Genomic DNA, 20,952 nt, shown 5'->3' with positions numbered 1-20,952 from the left:
GTGTGTGTGTGTGTGTATGTGTGCGTAAGGGGGAGGAGTGAGGGAACAGCTCAGCGACGTATGACGTCGTGACGTCTCTCATGCGTGAGACTCAAAAATGGCGGATAGCCAACAGGAGACCTGGCGTCTATACGTGCCGGTAGCCGTTTAGCACGTAGCTAGATTAGCTCAAAGCTATGTGTGTGTGTGTGTGTGTATTAGTAAAAGAGAAGGGAAAGGAACAAAACAAAATGAAATAAAACAAAAGATTAAGATCCTTCGCGCCGCGCTGGAGTACGGAAGATTGCTCTCTCAGCCAGGGGAGCAAGAACCGCAACTCTTTGTCTTAGCCGGCGGTTTTGACCTCCTGAACTGATGAGAAGCAACTTCGACCTCACTGCAGCTGTCTCGACACGAATCACAGTAGCATGGAATACACGCTACTTCTACACAACACTAGCAATTTCAGGGATCGCAAGTGTTGTTGATCATAAAGCATACACCACGTTATAAAAATGAGCAGTACTTTAAGCACACAAACGAGATAAAATAAACACAAATGAACTCTCTCTAACTCTGCCCAGACTCTATTTCGCCTTACGGTACGATGCAATCGTGGTGATTGAGGGGGGTTCTTCTGAGCTTCGATGGGCACAGGCAGCGCGGCTGCGGGAGGTGTTCTCTCGGTAGGAGAGAATCGCTGTCGTCTGGATAAGGGATTTTCGCGTCCTTATGGCCAGAGCAAACGAGGCGCTTGGTGGAGAGTGGAAGTTCTCTCTCTCTCTTTCTGAAGAAGTCTTGCTTCTTCACTTCTGCAGGAATAAAAGGGTTCGCTTCGTGGATAAGGACAAAGATAAAATAGACAGTTTGGTGAATTCGGCCAGCGAATATAAACTGTTAGACCTAGGATTTGGTTGAAAAGGGAAACAACGTTGGTGTGCTCCCTAGCTCGACGGAGGTCGAAGGGAAAAAGCATCGAGGTGGGGGTTGCAGGTAGTTTTGTAGAACAGTGGCTGAACCACTGTTCTACAAAACAGCTCAGCTGGCTCAGCCAGTAGCCGCCACGGTTGAAACCCTGGAGTGCTGTTTCTTCTTGCCTCTGTTCTGGAATACCGACTCTGGTTCGCTGGTTCGCTGCCTCGCGGCATCTCCCTTTGACTGACTCCCTGCATAGAACTGAATTTGAGTTGAGTTGAGCTGAGTGTGTTGAGCTGAGTGTGTCTTGGCTCTCGGCCAATTAGATTGCAGCGCTGCTGTCAGGTACCTTCAGGGATGCATAGTTTTTGGGGGAGCAAGATCGTCTTACCGGAGGTCCCGCCTCGGCATCCCTGCTCTCGTCCACTGAGAGCAGTGTGGCATTTCGGGGAGGAAACTCACACCCTAATGTGAATTTCTTCAAAGTTGGGGGGGGTTTAGTGCTCATCAAACTACAATCAGGATGAAACCTTTGCTTGCAAAAGGCAAGGCCCGACTCTCTCTCTTTGTTCCACAGCACATGTCGAAGCCATATAGTCAGATCCCAACATCCCCCCTTTGGCCTGAAGAGCGAGGTGCTGGCCACGGTCTTTAGGGCAAACCAAGGACTGACGTGGGCTTCCATGTGGTGTCATACAGTCCATGTAGTTCTGAGAGCACAAAAGGTTAAACAGTCCATGTAGTTGTGGGAAGAAAGGGATGGTTTAATAGTCGGTGTTCATTGTTCATAGTTCCTAGAGGCTCAAGATGTCTGGACAGACACTAAGGCGGCATCTGGGCAGATGACTAACTAAACTGCATTAAACATATACACAAATCATAGGTAAGCAAGGCATTATTTCTAATACACTCAATTGCTACATCATGATCTTGTGATAACGTCTGAACTGTAGCATAGTATGTGAAAAACAAAAACGAAATGAAAGCAGAGAAATGAAAACAAACAAAACAAAACGGAAAGGTGGTTAGGTAGGTTAGTGTGATGGTTGTGTCATGGTCTACCTAACTCTAGATTTGGATTTACCTATCACCCCCCTGGATCTGCTGGGATGGCCCAACGGACCGGTTCCTGTCCCCTAGAGGTGTGTACCAAAAAACCCTTTTTCATTTTACAGTTTGGTTGTACATAATGGCGAGCTCGCAGCTCTTCCGATTCGAGCAGCGGTAGTTGTCGGGACCCTTTTCGCGTGGGTTTCAACTTCGGCTGTCGAATGGTTGGAAGGGCTGCATCTCGTGCTTGCTGGGTGGTCAAATCTGCTCTACTATTATTCACCGCGCAAGGTTGTGAACTTGGGGGCCAATTGTTCTGGGGTACCCAGGGTGTCCCCTGTTCAGTTGCAGGCTGGTTGACTGCAAGAGAGAGGTTAGAGTGTCATGTGTCTTTGTTCTGAGCATTTTTCAGCGAACAAAGGGAAGACTTCTGGTTTGAGACATGGTTTTGGGTGGCAGATTTTGGCGGTTGTAAGCATGCAGGCAGATTGGGTGGACTAGAGTCAGGAGCAGGCTCTGGGTGGGGCATTGGCATCGGTTGTCTATGTTCCTGGGTGACGGCGACTTGTCCGTCTGAAACTGGCCCACGGCTGGCAAGGTTTAGTGGCATCGGCTCGTCCACCGGTGTCCGGAGTGTGGTAAAGTGCTTTACCGCCTCCGTCACACGTTGGTGTCTAAGACTCTTGATCTCTGGGTCTAAACTTGCTCTTACGGAGTGGGTTTGGGACTTAAGATTTCGTTTGAACCTAATTCTCTTTTTAGGGTGAAATGTCTTCTGATGCCATGACTCTTGATTTTCTGGATCAAAGCGTTCTATGTCGTTCGCAAGAGACTCAAGCTGACGGATACGCAGACCCTGCACGCGGAGAGGGCCTGGATCATCAGAGTGGTCTGGATTAGCATAGTCGTTTAAGACGACATAGCGGTGAGGACGACTAACCTCTCGACAGGTGGGGGAGGGGCTCTGTTTCAGGTGCATGCATGGACTACACGGGACGTTTTGTTCACCTGTGGATGTGGGTTTGGAACCACTAATGCCACTCTGGGCCTGGGAGTAGCCCCGCATCCTCCTGTCAAAATGCAAAGTGGGGAGTGAGACACCTGGATCAAGCACACAAGCAGACTGGGGTGCTCGGTCGCTGTCCCTGGTGGTGTGATGAAGAACTACACCACTAGACGCTGCTAAGCTCCAAGCAGTGGTCTTCAAGGTGACTGTAGTGGCTTGTCCACTCAGTCGAGCCTCATCAAGCCTTTGGGGCGGGGCTTGTCTGACTATGTCAGGGAGGAGGCCTATCATGGGGTCGGGGATTGCGACATCAATACTTACCTGACCCCCCTGAGGTTCTTCATGCCAGGTCTTAGTGCTTCTCTGAGCAGCCTGGAGTTGTACACTCAGGGTGTTACTCTCTAAAACTTTAGAGGCTTTCGCTTTGGGGACCATGATGAGCTTAATAGCTCTTCTGCAGCTGGTCCAGCTCTGTTCGAGCGACCCGGGCTTCTTGTGGCAGGGCAGTTGTGTCCTGCTGCACAACATGGTAGCGAATGAGGGGACCAGCAACTGCATCTTGTAATGCAGGGTTGTCCGACTCATGTTGAGCTTCATGCTCCTATCCTGGGTTTCTGGTTGCACGTTTTACTTTTAGTAAGTGGCGACACCCAGTGGTGTTATTTACTTAATGTGAGCAAGGGACTGTTACGGTTATTAACGGGTGCACAGTGAACTGCCTAGTCTGTGACTTACAAGTTCGACTGCTATATGCTAACTGCTGTTTTGAGGTATACAGTGAAATGCTTAGTTCTGTGACTTACAATTTCTACTGCTCTACTGCTTTGCAATTGGAATGCTACTGAAGTGGGCTTAGCACTTCTGGCTGGTGACAGCTGTGTGTTGGATTTATGAGGACTCAAAGAAAACAAAATGAGTTTGTGTTACAATTAAATGATAAAATTTACCACAACAGCTGTGTGTTTGTTTAGGAAATTAAACGAGTATTTTAACTTACAAATTCAAAAGGAACGGAAAAAAGGAAAAATTTAATTTTGAAAAAATTAATTTTAGAAAATAAAATTTTGGAAAATTTAAATTATTCAAAAATTATCAAAGTCAATTCTGGACTAATGTACATACACTGTGATAAAGCTGGTATAACGTGGCCTCACACGGGGCACCATTATGTTGGGAATAACATAGCCTCAAAAAGGGGGCACCATTATGTTGGGAATAACATAGCCTCAAAAAGGGGGCACCATTATGTTGGGAACGTAAAGGAGCGTGTTTGGGTTATCAGTATCTAAGAAACTAAATTCTTGACATCAATAGAATTATTAATGTCAGTAACAATTATTAATGATTATTAATAATAACGGGGCACCACCCTGCGAACAGCGACCAATAACCAAACGATAAAACTAAGTCTCATAATTAGTGTTCACTCACAATATCAACAGTCTGAATACTATTACACATTCAGAGTAAAAGTGAAGGTTTAAGTTCGAGCACAGACCACATATACAGCTATTATCACAATACACAAAGGAATCACAGACAGCTACTCTTTAAAATATAACAGTTTATTACGTTCTAATACTAATGATCTAGTCAACTAATATCTAAACTAACAACTATACATTCATGAGCACGCTATCTAAAATCAACAGACGATTGAAAAGAGGGGGGGGAAGTGTGTGTGCGTGTGTGTATGTGTGCGTAAGGGGGAGGAGCTAGGGAACAGCTCAGCGACGTATGACGTAGTTGGGACGTAGTGACGTCTCTCATGCGTGAGACTCAAAAATGGTGGATAGCCAACAGGAGACTGGCGTCTATACGTGCCGATAGCCGTTTAGCACGTAGCTAGATTAGCTCAAAGCTGTGTGTGTGTGTGTGTGTGTGTGTGTGTGTGTGTGTGTGCGTGCGTGGATTAGTAAAAGAGAAGGGAAAGGAACAAAACAAAATGAAATAAAACAAAAGATTAAGATCCTTCGCGCTGCGCTGGAGTACGGAAGATTGCTCTCTCAGCCAGGGGAGCAAGAACCGCGACTCTGTCTCAGCCGGCGGTTTTGACCTCCTGAACTGATGAGAAGCAACTTCGACCTCACTGCGGCTGTCTCGACACGAATCACAGTAGCATGGAATACACGCTACTTCTACACAACACTAGCAATTTCAGGGATCGCCAGTGTCGGTGATCATAAAGCATACACCACGTTATAAAAATGAACAGTACTTTAAGCACACAAACGAGATAAAATAAACACAAATGAACTCTCTCTAACTCTGCCCAGAATCTATTTCGCCTTACGGTACGATGCAATCGTGGTGATTGAGGGGGGGTTCTTCTGAGCTTCGATGGGCACAGGCAGCGCGGCTGCGGGCCGCGGGAGGTGTTCTCTCGGTAGGAGAGAATCGCTGTCGTCTGGATAAGGGATTTTCGCGTCCTTATGGCCAGAGCAAACGAGGCGCTTGGTGGAGAGTGGACGTTCTCTCTCTCTCTTTCTGAAGAAGTCTTGCTTCTTCACTTCTGCAGGAATAAAAGGGTTCGCTTCGTGGATAAGAACAAAGATAAAATAGACAGTTTGGTGAATTCGGCCAGCGAATTTAAACTGTTAGACCTGGGATTTGGTTGAAAAGGGAAACAATGTTGGTGTGCTCCCTAGCTCGATGGAGGTCGAAGGGAAAAAGCATTGAGGTGGGGGTTGCAGGTAGTTTTGTAGAACAGTGGCTGAACCACAGGGGTCCTAGGGTGTCTTGGGTCTCGGCCAATTAGATTGCAGCGCTGCTTTCAGGTACCTTCAGGAATGCATAGTTTTTGGGGGAGCAAGATCGTCTTACCGGAGGTCCCGCCTCGGCATCCCTGCTCTCGTCCAGTGAGAGCAGTGTGGCATTTCGGGGAGGAAACTCACACCCTAATGTGAATTTCTTCAAAGTTGGGGGGGGTTTGGTGCTCATCAAACTACAATCACGATGAAACCTTTGCTTGCAAAAGGCAAGGCCTGACTCTCTCTCTTTGTTCCACAGCACATGTCGAAGCCATATAATGAGATCCCAACATAACCATCAAACTAGAACACTGCACCAATACTACTCATCTGTGTGGTGGATGGACATATGATTTATTGAGCAGATCAAAACTACCTGGCAACAAATAACTTCAGCCACATTCTCTTCCGACTCACCCGTGTGAACTTGGAGCACATCTCCTCTGCTTCTTTGATGAGGCCAGCCTTCAGCATGTACTTGGCACACTTGGAGTTAATGAAGCGGTCAGCAGTGTCCAGGGCCTGAGCTTCATCCATCCACCGAGCTGCTTCCTTTATGTTGCCCGTGTGCTGCAAGGACAAAACACAGGGACAGTGTGAATGCTCATGATACACAACAGATCTCAGAGTCCAGTTCCATCAAAGTCAAGAACCGTATACATATGTGCAGAGTTTCTACTCCACCTTGTAGATCTTGGCCTTGATGAGGAAGAGCTCGATGAGCGTGGGCGTGCTGTCGATGGCGGTGTTGATGTACTCCAGAGCGAGGCCCGGCTGGTCTATGAAGTCAAAGTGCTGTGCTAGGAAATACTGGACCCACAACAGGGTGGTAGGGGGCTCCTCCTTCCCATCATCTGCACACACGTTTTACAACAGTCACAGTGTGCAATTCAGCCTCCACATGTATGAGAAATCCAAATCAAACAAACACATTGAGGCCAGAGAAAGGCCACACTCACCATTTTCACTAAATATTCGACAGGCCTTCAAACAGGTTTCATAGCCAACTACTAATTCTTCAATGATTGCAACCTGCATAGGAAGAAAACAAGTCAAGAACACATATACATATATATACACACACATACATACACAGGTTATTTTAAATGTCTCCATGTGTACCTTTTCTCTGTCGGTGTAGAGGGATTTGAGAGTGGTGAAGACGGGGGGGCAGCCTTTACTGAAGTTCATCCTAAGGTAGCTGTCCAGACATTCACCAAACTTCTCCCCTGCCCAGCACAACACACAGTAGAGGTACAGTAACGTGAGACTTGTATTGAGAAAGATGACAGTAGTGTACATGGTTTGATCCCACACCTTTTTAACCTGTGATTAGACTCAGTGAGCATAGAACACGTATGGTAATATTTGGGTTTGGAACATAAAATGAGCCAACTCTGCACACCGGTAGGTGGACAGGTACTGAGGTTTGAAATAGCATGGAAGCTGGAGGGATGAACTGACATTTTCATTCATGCGCTTTTCTCCAGATTCTGCTGGATCCCGGGGAGCCAGATTTCGCAAAAGAGTTTTTTGTGTATTTTATTCAGTACTTTTGGTCAGATAGATCTTGTTTTGGCATTCGTTAATCCCACATTATATTGTTGCAGTTCATTGTTAGCTGAAACTTAGTTGAATTATTAAGTAATAAATACTTGTATTGAGGAGGGAACAGCCTCTTACTGTCATGGTGTGCTTCTACTCCCCTAGATAGAGGCACAGCAAGGTTTAGAATCCAAACTTTCTTTAGGTTTAGGCACAAATTCTACTTGGCTAGGTTTCAGAGAAGATGATGGGTTGGGTTAAAAAAGTAGTTCATCCTGGAACTAATCTCAGGGGGAGTGTTGTCTAGTAAAGTGGGCGTATCGTGTTGCCTGTGAGACTGCTGATGGAATAGCTCGCCTCTAACAGGCTAGAGAGTTTGTGTCACAATATGGATATTATATTCCGAATCATCGTGGGCATTTGCTCACTAAGCATGACATACAGTAGATTGAGATTGAGACGGACAGCATGGTGGTGCTGCAGGCTGTACTGTGTTTACCTGTGAGGAAATTAAGAGGCAGTCTTCGGAGAACCAGGCCTTTAGGAAACTTCACCCAGGAGTCCTCATAAATCTTCTGACGATCCTCTACACTTCCTGGAAAAACACACACACACTGTAAGGAGAAGTACTATCCAACCACAGCTGATTTACAGCAACAGACATCTGAGGCTCCAAAGACTCATTGGACACACATCAGGGCTTCCCCCCGAACAGTCAATCATTCAAATCATCAGCCCAATCTCATTTTATAAGTCAAATCACTACATTTCTTTGTATTTTCTTATATTGATGTTTAACCCGTACAGAGAAAAAGGTACACATTAGCACATGATATCCATCCTCTATCCATCACACACTCTGCCTTTCTGTCACGGCCAAGAATGCTCCCCAAACCTTCTTAAAGACAGCAGTCAGCCTCTCATATCGTCACTCATTCATTTAAAGTCATGACATTGATTGGTTTCCAGTGTCTTAAAGCAATTCTACTCCCTGTTATTGTGGCCAACCAAAGTGATAGTCTCGGATGTTTAGTCAGTGTATTGGGCTCAGGCATTAAACCAAGTATACACATGAATCAGTGGTACTTTCACAGTCTTAATGGATACGCCCTTAACTGGGTATACTCTGAGATCATTTTGGTTCTGGTATAGCCCTCTTCAATAGCTACAGTAGCAATAGTCAATCCACCATATCGCATGGACTGCACCAGTGTGGGCCTGAGGGTAGTGTTCACCTGGCTTTAAGGCCTTTTCCAGGCCCTGGTAGTAGGCCCAGTTCTCAGGGTTCCTCTCCTGGAGACTTCTGTAGACCTCAGAAGCCTCATCAGGCCTCTCCAGATTCAGCAGAAGCTCTCCTACACACACACACACAAACACACTTTCAACATTAACTAAGCACAATGGTTTCATTACACAAGTTATTCAGTCTAAAATATCAAGCGGTACTGAAATATAAAAAGTGCTCCTTAGCCAACCTCAATTGTGTTAGCTCAGTCACACGTTCTGTCCAGAGAGAGCTGGAGAACCGACATAACCTTTGTAGCTCCTCTGCATTAACACAGCAACAAAGTGACGCCGTCGCCATCAACCCACCTCTCGTTTCTTCCACGGCCAGTTTGTCGCAGATCTGTTTCTCATAGTTGTTGAGGTGCTCGAGGGCCTCCTTGTGCAGGCCGGCCTCCCTCAGGACCTGGTTCTGATACAGCAGCAGTTCACTGTACTCGTAGTCCACCTTGTCTGGAGACGTCTGGACACACACACACACACACACACACACACACACACACACACACACACAGTTATTGTGTTCCAATGTTGGATTCTGTTTTTCGTGGGCACTACAGAGAGGATCATTTCTACACTTGAGAAGTTGAACCAGGACTCGGAGCCTTGTCTATACGTATACAGATAGTTTTTGAAGATGGACATTTTCCCCCTTCGGAAAGAAGTTTGGGTCCTGCTGAACAGCTGATTCTACGTCACAGCGTTCAAAGGTTCTCTCTGCCAAAGCTCTCCAACATGTCTCTCTTTGCCGACGAGAGACGGGCGCACAGGAGGACAAGAAATGTTACGAACTCATCTGTTACATCCATGTCACTACGTATTTATGAAATATGGATGGAATATGCACAAACATTAAATGGCATTTGACAACATAACGGGACGCACAACAGAAGTGATCCTGGGCCAGTCACAAGCACATTGTATAAATAAATACTCTGTAATCCATCCAATCACACATCAGGATGTTATATTACCAATTATTAAATTACCAACCAAAACACTTGATATCGATATTGTAAGATAGTGTAGGAAATGACATCACTTTGCTGTAATGCAGCCTGTAAAACCAGGAAAAGACAACACTGATGCCTTTATTACTAATCTGAGACGATATGTAGCCTCCGTATAGTATCGATATATTGCCCTGTCCTAATTCAGAGACAAATAACTGGTTTATTAAAAATGGCGTATGCAAAAGTAGCCGACAGCAGAAAAAGCATGTCGTAACATTTTACTTCAACTTGTCGTTCAAAGAATTCAAACCTACTATTTCTATACCACCACTACTATAGTACTACTACGATAAAGCTGTTTTAGACTTATGTCTTCAGCTCATGATGTGCTTATGAATCACTTTGAGTGCGATACAGTTTGTGCAGACTGTAATAGAGTCAAAGCTGTGGCGGGAATGAATGGGAAACACTGCATGAGTCATAGAAAACAACAACCTACATAGTTCCTCTTCTGAGCTGGTTTCAACCCAATTTAGAAAATGTCAAGAAATGCTTGTCACCATTCACTACCATAAAGCCATTATTAGGAGTTGGTTCATTCAACAGTAGGTGGCACCAAGTCTCCAGTCACAAAACCCAGAGAGGAAGAAGAAGAAGGTGACCCTGAAGCACAAGTTTCCATGGACATTGAAGTCTACAATTTCACGGACGTCATGATTTCCATTGAACTTTATCGCATTTCACTCCTTTTTTCCACCTCAGCCGGCATAAACCTTCTTGCCATATTTCCCTATTCATTCCTGATATACGTTTTGTTGTGTGTTGACTAAAGAGAGTATGATTTTTGACTCAAATAAATCACACAGTATCTTTGCCTGCTCATATCCTGGAGCTCTCTATAACAATAAGTCAAATTACTGAGGACCACGGCGAATATCTCCTTTCCCCCGCCTCAACCCCTATAATGTTAACGTAGTGTTGTTAGAGTGGGTCTATTAAACACGTAGAACGTTCAGAAACGTGTATGGTTCTATTGAGTCGTCTATAGCTCTGGCCTACCTGTTGCGTTTTGCGGAACTCCTCAACGATCTTGGCGGCCATCTCAAAGTCCTCCAACAGGTGATATGCTACAGCGTATCCAATCCACGAGGCCCGCTGGGCCGGACGGAGCTGCAGCAGCTGGTACCGGGTCTCCTGTCATAGCACAGCAAAGTGAAGGCAAGAAAATGTAGGTTTTATAATCCCGTCCAACATTGACATCTTCATTTCCCCCCTCATGCAGGACCGTGGGTGACAGTATGACCCTGCACAACCTCCCGCCTCCAACCCCCTTCATCCATTCAGGCGTTTCATCTCAACAGTTTCTATTTCCTACACATGTCCTCCTCCCTCTGCCACACTCACCCTGTATCCCTCCAGGTCCCTCATCTGGATCTGCAGCAGGGAGAGGTCTCTCAGGATCTGCAGGTTGTCCTTGTCCCACTTCAGAGCGTTGCGGTAACATTTGATGGCCTCGTCGTACTTTTTATCAGAGCGCTGCAGCAGGCCGTACACATGCCAGCCTGGAGGAGCGAGTTCAGGAAATAAAAACACACACACACACACACACACACACACACACTATGCAGGTTTTCACATGTGCTTGAAAATGTAAACACACACAAACTAAATCAAATGTCTGGAAGAATTCACAGAGTGTTTTACAGAAGCAGAAATGACGTTAAAGAGCAAGTACAAGGTCTTTCGGGGCGAATGCAGCTGCTGTGGTGCTTAACTGAATTTGAATGAAACCCGGCTGTCCTGAGGGGCTGATGTAAGGATACAGACGTGGCTCTTGAGGTCGTTGCGAAGGCCTCGTCTCACCAGCTCATAGGCGTCCTCCTTCTTGCCCACACAGTTGAGGGTTAAACCCTTCATGGCCAGCGTCTCTGGAGCACAAAGCAGGGGTGGGAGGGAGAGGGGTGAGACATCCGGGGACATGACTTGTCAAGAGTGACACTAGCCGTGTTCCGTTAAATTGAAGAAGCGAATTATTAAAGCGAATTTTAGGCGAACTTTTGAAATGCTGTAAAAACAGGAAATGCAAATCAGGTGCATCAGCACGGTTTGGTCAGTAGTTGGCTGCCTTAGGCTATGCTTTACACATGGCCGTAATCTGCCAGTAAACAGAGTGGAAGAAGTAGGTTTTTGAACCGGAAACAATCAGTCATAAGAGGTAAATGTTCACTACGTCAGAATATATTCGGCGTTTCCATAATCCATTTAATCCATCGAGTCTTTTTCCACAAATGGAAAAAAAACACCTCAAGTAAGCATAACAACTTTTTTTTTGTATGAAAAATGTCAATGGGAACACAGCTACTGACTACACAAAGGAATGTTTACAGGTTTATTAACATCGCGGTTTACTTTACAGTATTTAAGAAGCTAGCTTGCCAGATAAATGGAACAGGCGTGAGTAATAAAGTATGAGGCACATAGTGAAGTCCCACCATCCTGGAAGGAGGCTGTAATAACAGTGATTCCTAAGGGAAAGAACAGTGATACCTGCTCTGGTTACAGAACTATATCAATTCTTAATATAGACTATAAATTATATACCTCGATTATTGCAAAAATGTATGAGCACTTTATGAATGATATTATAGATGAAGACCAGACGGGCTTCATCAAGGGGCGCCAAACCCAAGATAACATAAGGAGAACCCTACATATAATTGAACATATTAACCATAAAAATATCAATGCAGCCCTAATAAGTCTTGACACAGAAAAGGCATTTGACAGTGTAAACTGGACATTTCTGTATCAGGTACTTGAGAAATTTTGACTAAATGAAAAAGCTATTCAATGTGTTAAAACACTTTACCAAAACCCAAAAGCAAGGATAAAAATAAATGGCAGTCTGACTGATAGTATTGCATTAGAACGGTCTACCAGGCAGGGATGTTGTCTTTCACCGACTCTATTTGCAATTTTTACAGAACCTCTGGCACAAGCAATTAGGCAGAATAAAGACCTTAAAGGGATAAAGGTCGGAAACGAAGAACATGTCATTGGCCTTTTTGCAGATTACGTGATCTGCTATTTAGAGGACCCTGACACATGCCTCCCTATATTAATCAACCAACTTGAGACGTTTGGCTCTTACTCTGGATATAAATTGAACTTGTCAAAAACAGAGATTTTAACACTGAACTACAAACCAACCGAAACTATACAACGAACACTTAACTTAAATTGGAGTTCTAAAAGAATGACATATCTTGGGGTTACTATAACAAAAAGTATTGATGACCTATATAAAGCCAACTATAATAAAGTGGATCAGGACATTAGAAATGATTTGGAGGTGGGCTGTTCTTCCACTAGATTTCAGTTCACGGATAGACACTATAAAAATGAGCATACTTCCAAGACTCCTCTATCTCTTTCAGTCACTACCAATCGAGATCCCTGAAAAACAATTTCGAACCTGGGATAAAGTTATCTCAAGGTTTATATGGAAAGGTCAAAGGCCAAGAGTTAAATACGAAACATTACAGATTGGAAAAGATAAAGGGGGCATGTCATTACCAAATCTTAGGGTATATTTTCATGCAGCTCAAATTAGACCAGTAATTTATTGGTGTACCAATGACTATGAAGCTAAATGGAAAAACCTAGAACGATATATAGAAGGAAGGGAAATTCAAAGCCTTATCGGAGACAGAAATATAGCAAAGGATTTTCTTGACCAGATGGATGTTGTCACCCGATTTACATTAGAGATGTGGTTTAAACTGATAAGAAAATACAGATTAGAAGAAGAGCTCAGGCTTCTACGATGGATAGCCTATGATAGACATTTTATCCCGGGTACTCTCGATCTGAGGTTCAAACAATGGATTTCAGGAATAACAGCAATATGCACAGTCATTAAAGACGGGAGCGTTGTGAGTTTCCAGGAGCTGAAAGACAAATACTCACTAAATAACCAGGACCACTTCAGATATCTGCAATTAAGGGACTTTTTCGACAGAGAAATAAAGCACAAAATTAACTTGGATAAAAATGGAATAATTAGAACCATAATAGGAGTTTACAAGTATAGAATCATATTGACTATATATCAACATCTGACGGAAAAAATTAGAAAATACAACTTTTTATGTAAAACTGAAATGGGAACAAGAACTTGGTGTGAATATTACAGAGGATGAATGGTTGAATATCTGGAGGACACAACAGTCTTCAACATCCTCGTGTATTTGGAGAGAACATTGTTGGAAGAATGTAATCAGATTCTTTATTAATCCCCAAATTACAAATAAATGTCTGTCTATTGTCCAGCCATGTTGGAGGAAATGTGGGGCAGTAAATGTAAACCACTCCCATGTATTTTGGCTATGTCCGGAAATTGTACAGTTTTGGGGAAATGTCCATATGGTTATAGTCCAATTCTGGGCTATGATATACCAAAGTCATGTATGTTTCTCTACTTGGGTAATCTGACAGCAGACACTGTGTTAAGAGAAGACAGGTTTTACTGAAGATCTTGCTAGCAGCTTGTAAGAAGGCTATCACGAAGAGATGGCACAAGGCAGAACCACCATCACAAGATGGATGGCTGAAAATTGTGACTGAAATGTATGATATGGAACTATTAACTCATAGAATAAGAGCTCAAGTGGAGCGATGTCGTGAGAAGTGGGAGAAATGGACGATGTTTACATGTCAACGATAACACAACCTGAATATTTCACAGGAGTTATCATACTTTTGAAGAGACGGAGCAATCCAGATCCCCTTTTTTTTTTTTTTTTTTTTAAATTTATTTTTATGTTTTTGTATATGTGTTGTCTGTCTGTCTGTCTGGTGAAAAGCCGAAAAAATAAAGTGTGAAAAAAAGTATGAGGCACTGTTGAGAAAACAATACAACCGCAGAACAGGTACACTATTAGAAATCCTGCTACTTAACCGCTAAAAACTCCCAATAGAACACAGCATAACTTACATTACAATGATCAGTATCACTGCACACATCAGCTGATAAGTAACAACACACTGAAACAGCCATGCTATTACAGTTTATCCATCAGAGAGGACTGAGAAATGATCCACTCAGCACATATAAATATTGGTCAAAATTCTTTAAAAAAGCTAAATTAAGGGATGTCAGTTTGTTATGTTACAGAAATATCAATATGTACTTGTATCTGCCTAAAACAATCTACAATCAAACTCTAAAAAGACCGCTGTATCAATGTTTTGCTTTATTGTACCAATTTGTTTGCCATCAATGGTCAACGTTAAATGGACATGTACTTGTATTGTCTCTCTCAAGTCTTCTGACAGCTCAGAGCGCTTTAACACTATATGTCAACATTATCACACACACATCCACACACCGATGGCAGAGGCTGCCATACAAGGTGCCACCTGCTCAGCAGTTCTAGTCACTCACACACCGACAGCACAGGTCCTTTGACATGAAGGAGCCGGGAATCGAACCGCTAATATTCAGAGCAGAGGTAGACCTGTTCTACCTCTGACCCACAGCTGACGCATGTGTACACGTACACACACACACACACACACACACACACACACACACACACACACACACTTTTGTTCTTACTTTAAGTTGCTAGGACACCTATTGTTTTTTGATGACTGGCTTTTTCACCTCAATCCACATTTATTTAAATGTAGTGCAACTGTCAAGAGGAGAAGGGAGGTTGTGTGAACGTGCAGAAACAGAAATTACACAGTGATCCATTCCACTGTACGTCATTAGTCTGTGTCTTACCTCCATGTTCAGCAAACTTCGGGTTGTTCAGGATCTGCTTGCAGAACTTCAGGCCGTTTCTGTACTGCTTGTGTTCGTAGCATCTCTGCAACAGACAGACAGAGCAAACTTCACACCGGGCGTCTGAGGGACAACAGACCGCAACGCTCTGCTGCACTGATCCTCAAGACAGTCGGCTTCGAGTGCACAAATACATGTACAGTGTTGTAAGTGCTGAATGCAAACCACTGTGTTCCAGAAAACCAGCGGAAATAGTCCAGTCAGCGGGACTGTTGTAGCGATGAATGAACAGCAATTGAGAGAACTATGTTGATTAAAAACGTTGACACTGTAGACGAATATGTTTTAAAAAACGTTAAACTAACCCCTCAACTACCCTCCTAACTTAACGCTAAACTGTGTATTGCTGTACATGCCGAGCAGCTCTGTTACTGTTGTACTTTACTTGTGTTTTAAGGCCAATGGCAGAGCTACGACACCACACGACTGGTTGTTAGCCAAGTAATTGCTGTTTCCTTAGTTTCATTGTTACAACCACTCGTTAATAACAGAGACGTGAACAGCACAATGCGTTTGGTGTACTGAAATATTTGGGTTAATTCAGTAGCGACTTCCTAGCTACTTGCTCTGACTGCTACAACTGACGGCTACTTGGCAAACTAGCATTAGCCAGCAAGCTAACGCTTTCTCAGGCATTTAGCCTACCAATATTCTCTTGAAGAGAGCATTCTCCTTCGGCGGTAGAGTGATTGTGGGCATTGTGCTGGCTTCCTACGCCTCTGTCGAGTCACATCAATAGTATCCTCTTTGGGTTCAGATATCCTGGGCTGTGTCAGTCTCCAACGTCTCACGTGTTGAAGACGAGGCCCCCTTCCGAGCAAAATGGCCGATGTGCTTCTCCTCCGGGTCAGACTGCTCTGAGTCTGCGTGTCAAATACGGACAAGCGGGGCTGTATGTGGCTGTGTGTCACTTAATGGCCTTTGGACAAGAATAACATGTTTAACTTTACATTTAATCACGTGTATCTGGTTATATTAAAAAATAAAACATGTCCTATGGTAGCAGGTTGAATGTGGCAGTAGTAGCCTACTGTGTCCAGTGCACTGTGGATGTATCGAAAGTTGCAAACCAAATTCCAAAACTGGGTAACGTCAATCGAGATGCAATCGCTTTACAATAGTAAAATCCAGACATTTGTTGAGTTTAAAATTTCAAATGCTATTAGTTTGTTAGTTTTTCTCATAAGTGTCCTAGCGATTTATCGGTGATCAGCTACTCAAGTCTTCCAGGACGTTTAATCGATTGCGGAGTGGCAGATCGCATGAAGGAAGCTGCTCTGAAGCTAAAATGACTTTCAACAGGATATTCTCTGGAGCTGCTTTCGTCGGCAAAAGTAAGATTAGGACATAATCGTAATTCTTTCACTGATATGATTTTGAATAACGTTTTTTTGTCTCGCTGTTCACAGCGTGAACGTTGTGACGTATGTGTATGTTGAAGCCTGACCTTAGCTTAGCTTCATGTAAGCACTGCAGTCACACACAGGCGGGTTTCTCCCCCATTAAGTTACGCATTATAAGAGTGTTTTTTAGCTTAACGTTAGTGATTTCAAAATTGTTTACCCAGCTGTTGCGAATGTATTATTATTATGTTTGGTCTAGTTAACAGGAATGATTGTAATCCAATCTGTATCCACGTTATAACTTTCGCTCATGTATGAAGAGGTATTCACGCCAAACTTCTATCAGGATTTGTGCGATTTCTTTCCTCTCTCTCCTGCTTCTTGTAAAAACAAATTCAAATACATGCTGTCAAGTAATTACTTCTATGTTTGCAATGGTCCATTCCTGTAACCATGGTATTGATGCGAACCTTCATGTCTGTTTCAAGTCCAGTCAGTGTGCTTGTTTATGATGTTGTGCTGTTTTCTCTTTTCTTGCAGTTGGATCCAGGTCTGTATTCACAAGCTCCAAGCCTGACAGTGGTAACCCCAACTGGTTGAGAGTGGGCCTTGCCTTTGGAACATCTGCTCTCCTTTGGGGCCTGGTAAATGAACACATCATATTATCATCTCTAAAAATGGATCATTTGTTGTTGTCAGAGTTCTGTGTTTAATTCACACAAGGGGTTCTTTCAGCCCATTGAGTTCATGTCTGTCCCATTGAAAGGAGACCAAACTGACCTATTCAGAAATGTATAGGCCTGCATGTCTTTTGGCAAGATGAAATACTTTTATTTCTGAATCATGCAGCAGATTGTATCAGGTCAACTATTCAGCATTTATTGTACCTCAAAGGGACAGGAGAGGGCAGCAATGTTTTATTTTTAAAAAAAATAAAAAACGTATGTCACATTTTGGATTTTCAGTGAAGCGTAGGCTCAGGACAAAAAAAACAGTTTGCTTATTTCTAAGCAGAACAATGAAATATTTCCTCATGGCATATGGTGTGATATTCTCATCGTAAAAGGAGCATTCCTTGATTTGATTAATGTAGTTTAAAAGAGAAGTCCTATAGTGAAGATTGGTTTTCTTATATTGTTAAGATTTCCTTTTATTTAATTCCAGATGGCGATAGATTATGTAATGTAGTTGAATATGAAGAGTGTTCTAATATAACCACTTGGTGCCATTAAACGACTTGTGGTGTCTGTCTTCCACCCGCAGCTCTTCAAGCAGCACAGTGCGGATGTACACGAGTACAAAGTGAGGAATGGCCTGGAGTAACCCAGCACGCTGGTATGTGAGTGTTTAGTTTGTTTAGATGTTACTATAATCAACGTACAGTATACCATTATGCCTATATATGATGTGATGCCATATAGCGTTATTGGTATTCTGCCATCCAGTGTGAAGATGTATATTCTATAAATAGATGAACACATTTAAACATGATACTCTTGTCATTTCTTGTCCTGTTTAGGGGTCGTCAGGTCCTGTCTATGGGATGCACCTGTTTGTCTGCTTCTTTCTGTTTCCACTGCTCTAAATTCTGTGTAAAATAAAAAAATCGAACATGTGAAATATACGTGAGTCATGTTCATTTTGTCCGCATACATTCACAGTTGCTGTGGTTGTTTTATTAATAATATACATAATATGTTTTGTTGGACAGGACCTCATTCTTTGTACGTGGAGTTATTCAAATTACAATGTTGACGATTTGACAGAAGTCATGATTTTCTTTTTTTTTTTAAGAGTCTGGAACTGTTGTCAGGGCAACTGCAGATTGATTGACAGCTAGCTGGCAATCGTACTTTATTACTTATGTTTGCCAGAGATCGGGAGTACATTCCAGCATGCACACACAGATGACTGCGGTCAAGGTCTCCAAACAGATCACGGCTCAGTTAGCAACTGCATTTAGCTCAACTCAAGTTAGCTACATCGTGATACATGACCAACATATTATAGCTGGCAAGACTGAAATTAGAACCAAATCAACTGTTTCATGGCTCCGATTATAACTGGCTGGACTGATTTAGTTAATTTATGAACATGGTAACAAGTACCGCTCTAAAGGCCCAGATTTATAGAGGCATGTTCAAATTTGAGGATTAGCACCAGCTTCTGACAATAACAGGAAACATTATCGAGAGAGCTGGCTCCTGAATATTATGAAGTAGCATTACCGGTTAATGTTTGGTTAGGTATTGATAACAAAGCTGCTCAGTTACGATCAAATACATACTACCGGCTATGTGAGTTAAGCGGCGATGAAAAATAGTGCCAAACAAGACCGACTGTTGCTCATCCATACTGGGCTGCCTCGCTTTAATTTCTAATGTCACTTCTGAAGGCTTTTTGGAAGCGAAGCAGCAATCAGCAGCGGGGGGGGGGCCTGTTCAGATTGTTCCTTGATACTGAAGGAGCAGTGATTCAAGGATCATTTGTTATCATTATGCAACACAGGGATGCAGTTGTATCCCATTTGTAACACAACAAACACATGACAAACATAACTAAGCAAACACAGCAGTGCATTCCTGCGCATGTTGGGGAATTTGCATCAGGAGGAATGTCAACAGCAACAAAAACAGATAATATGGCCGATATCTCCACATAATTCAAAATGAAGGAAACATCGTCCATCAACTTTCAACATGTTTGAGCACCAAGCATCATGATGTAAACACGAAGTCCACCAGGAGTCCTGCTCTCTGTCCTGCTGTCCACCCACCAAGTGCTGCTTGATCCAGGATGCCATGATGGAGTCACCGACCTCCCGTCACAGGGTTCTCCTGAAGTCTTATTTCATACCATCTTATTTTCTTTGCGCCGCGTTTGGTGTGAACGCACCTCAACATTAGCCACGCGACTTATAACTGGTGCTGTCACACAGCGAGCCTTTATCATCGAAACAAGAAGGCAGCCTATGAAGGCAAATCAGTGTCAAAATCCGCGAGCACAAATTAGATCCGTGTATGTAGAGGTCCCACGCGTGCAAATCAAACAGCCGTGTACGTGTATTACTTTGGCGAGCGCTTTTACATCACTCCGCGCAGAATATCTCTGCTCGTGGAAGCAAAATTTACACTATTTAATATTTAAATTTTTTGAAATTGCTAACACAGCCGTTCTCGGCTTACACAAGACAACAGGTATGGTAAGAGAGAGAGAGAGAGACAGAGACAGAGAGAGCACAATTGCCTACTATCTCCAAACTGTTCTCTTAGCAAATGACATGTGAATATTAGTGTGTGGAGTTATAAAAGGTCATACAGTAGCTAACATAGAGGACAACACTTAAGTAAAATGTGAAGAAACCACAGCAACATTATCTTGTGCATGAAAAACAGAGCCTGTAAAAGCAGAGTTGAGTACAGGAATGAGCAAGCATGAAAAAAAATGATAACAGTGTCATTTTGTGTGCGGCCTCGACCTTCTGTGCTTCTTGTGACATGACTCTTCCAGGTCAGAGGGGTGGAGCTGATGAGAGTCACCATGAGGTATGGAGGGTGATCGATGCCATGGAAAGAAACAGCAGCAGGGAGGACTGCTTTAAGTTGACACGCTTTGGTGGGAGATTTTTAAAAAGCAGTTGAGAAGTGCAGTTGTAGAGGTGGATATAGCACGAGTATAACTTTCTACACTTTGTTATGGTATTTCCCAGTATCATCTTATATATCTTAGACAGGTTTTGAGCATGTGGTGTGCGTGTGGTGTAGAGGATCAGTGGTAGTCGTGAGAGAAAGTTATTTGGACATGGTAACCCCCACATGCTGCTTTGAAGAGGATTGATGACGAATTCCATGAAATGTACACCTTCATACTGATCTATGTCAGATTGTCTTCTTGTCTTTATTTCTGGTGGTGCAACGGATCATAAAACTCATGGTTCGGATCGTATCACAGATCAGAGTCACGGATCAGATCAGAGATCAGATCCGCACAAAAGAAACAAGGGAGCAAATATAACTTTTAGATATGCCTGATCCTGTTTTTTTGCTGCCGATACTAAATGCCAATCATTATTGATCATAGATTGGCAGATACAGATCCCTCTGTTGTTTGATTGTTTTTTTTCTTTATGAAAACACACAATGGTCTTTTATTGACAAAAACAAATCTTGTCATTAGTAGTTTTAATGATGTATTATAAGCTGCTTAGAGCTAGTGTAAACAGCTCATAATTCATCTCTAATATCTATCGATGTTATTGTGAAAACATCTTCGAACG

At 43.1% G+C, this 20,952-nt stretch overlaps 2 protein-coding genes across 4 annotated transcripts in view; one reads left to right on the top strand and one right to left on the bottom strand.

Annotated features, from left to right (window-relative positions):
* LOC116401290 (N-alpha-acetyltransferase 15, NatA auxiliary subunit-like) overlaps window positions 1–16,580 on the bottom strand; it is a 25,767-nt gene extending 9,187 nt beyond the window's left edge. Inside the window, exons 1-12 of one of the 3 annotated variants that reach the window (XM_031879616.1) lie at window positions 15,979–16,575; window positions 15,274–15,358; window positions 11,306–11,410; window positions 10,887–11,044; window positions 10,542–10,676; window positions 8,839–8,992; window positions 8,481–8,600; window positions 7,745–7,840; window positions 6,823–6,929; window positions 6,660–6,732; window positions 6,385–6,554; window positions 6,118–6,270 (exon numbers count right to left, since the gene is read on the bottom strand). In XM_031879616.1, the coding sequence (XP_031735476.1) occupies window positions 6,118–6,270; window positions 6,385–6,554; window positions 6,660–6,732; window positions 6,823–6,929; window positions 7,745–7,840; window positions 8,481–8,600; window positions 8,839–8,992; window positions 10,542–10,676; window positions 10,887–11,044; window positions 11,306–11,410; window positions 15,274–15,358; window positions 15,979–16,032 (1,410 nt within the window). In that variant the 5' untranslated portion in view covers window positions 16,033–16,575. Of the gene's footprint in view, window positions 1–6,117; window positions 6,271–6,384; window positions 6,555–6,659; window positions 6,733–6,822; window positions 6,947–7,744; window positions 7,841–8,480; window positions 8,601–8,838; window positions 8,993–10,541; window positions 10,677–10,886; window positions 11,045–11,305; window positions 11,411–15,273; window positions 15,359–15,978 lie in introns of those variants that run through there. The other 2 variants (XR_004213989.1, XM_031879617.1) reach the window with 2 other exon arrangements.
* On the top strand, window positions 16,198–18,300 carry ndufc1 (NADH:ubiquinone oxidoreductase subunit C1). The gene is made up of 4 exons (XM_031879619.1): window positions 16,198–16,667; window positions 17,217–17,320; window positions 17,940–18,011; window positions 18,196–18,300. Exons 1-3 carry the CDS (start codon window positions 16,622–16,624, stop codon window positions 17,997–17,999), a joined length of 210 nt encoding a protein of 69 aa, XP_031735479.1. The 5' UTR covers window positions 16,198–16,621; the 3' UTR covers window positions 18,000–18,011; window positions 18,196–18,300.
* Window positions 18,301–20,952: the final 2,652 nt, after the last annotated feature.

The sequence above is a fragment of the Anarrhichthys ocellatus genome, unplaced genomic scaffold (assembly GCF_004355925.1).
Source record: "Anarrhichthys ocellatus isolate YVR2014 unplaced genomic scaffold, GSC_Weel_1.0 scaffold326, whole genome shotgun sequence".
Taxonomy (NCBI): Eukaryota; Metazoa; Chordata; class Actinopteri; order Perciformes; family Anarhichadidae; genus Anarrhichthys; species Anarrhichthys ocellatus.
Note: the sequence above shows the minus strand (reverse complement) of the source record. Positions and strands in the feature narration are given on the sequence as shown.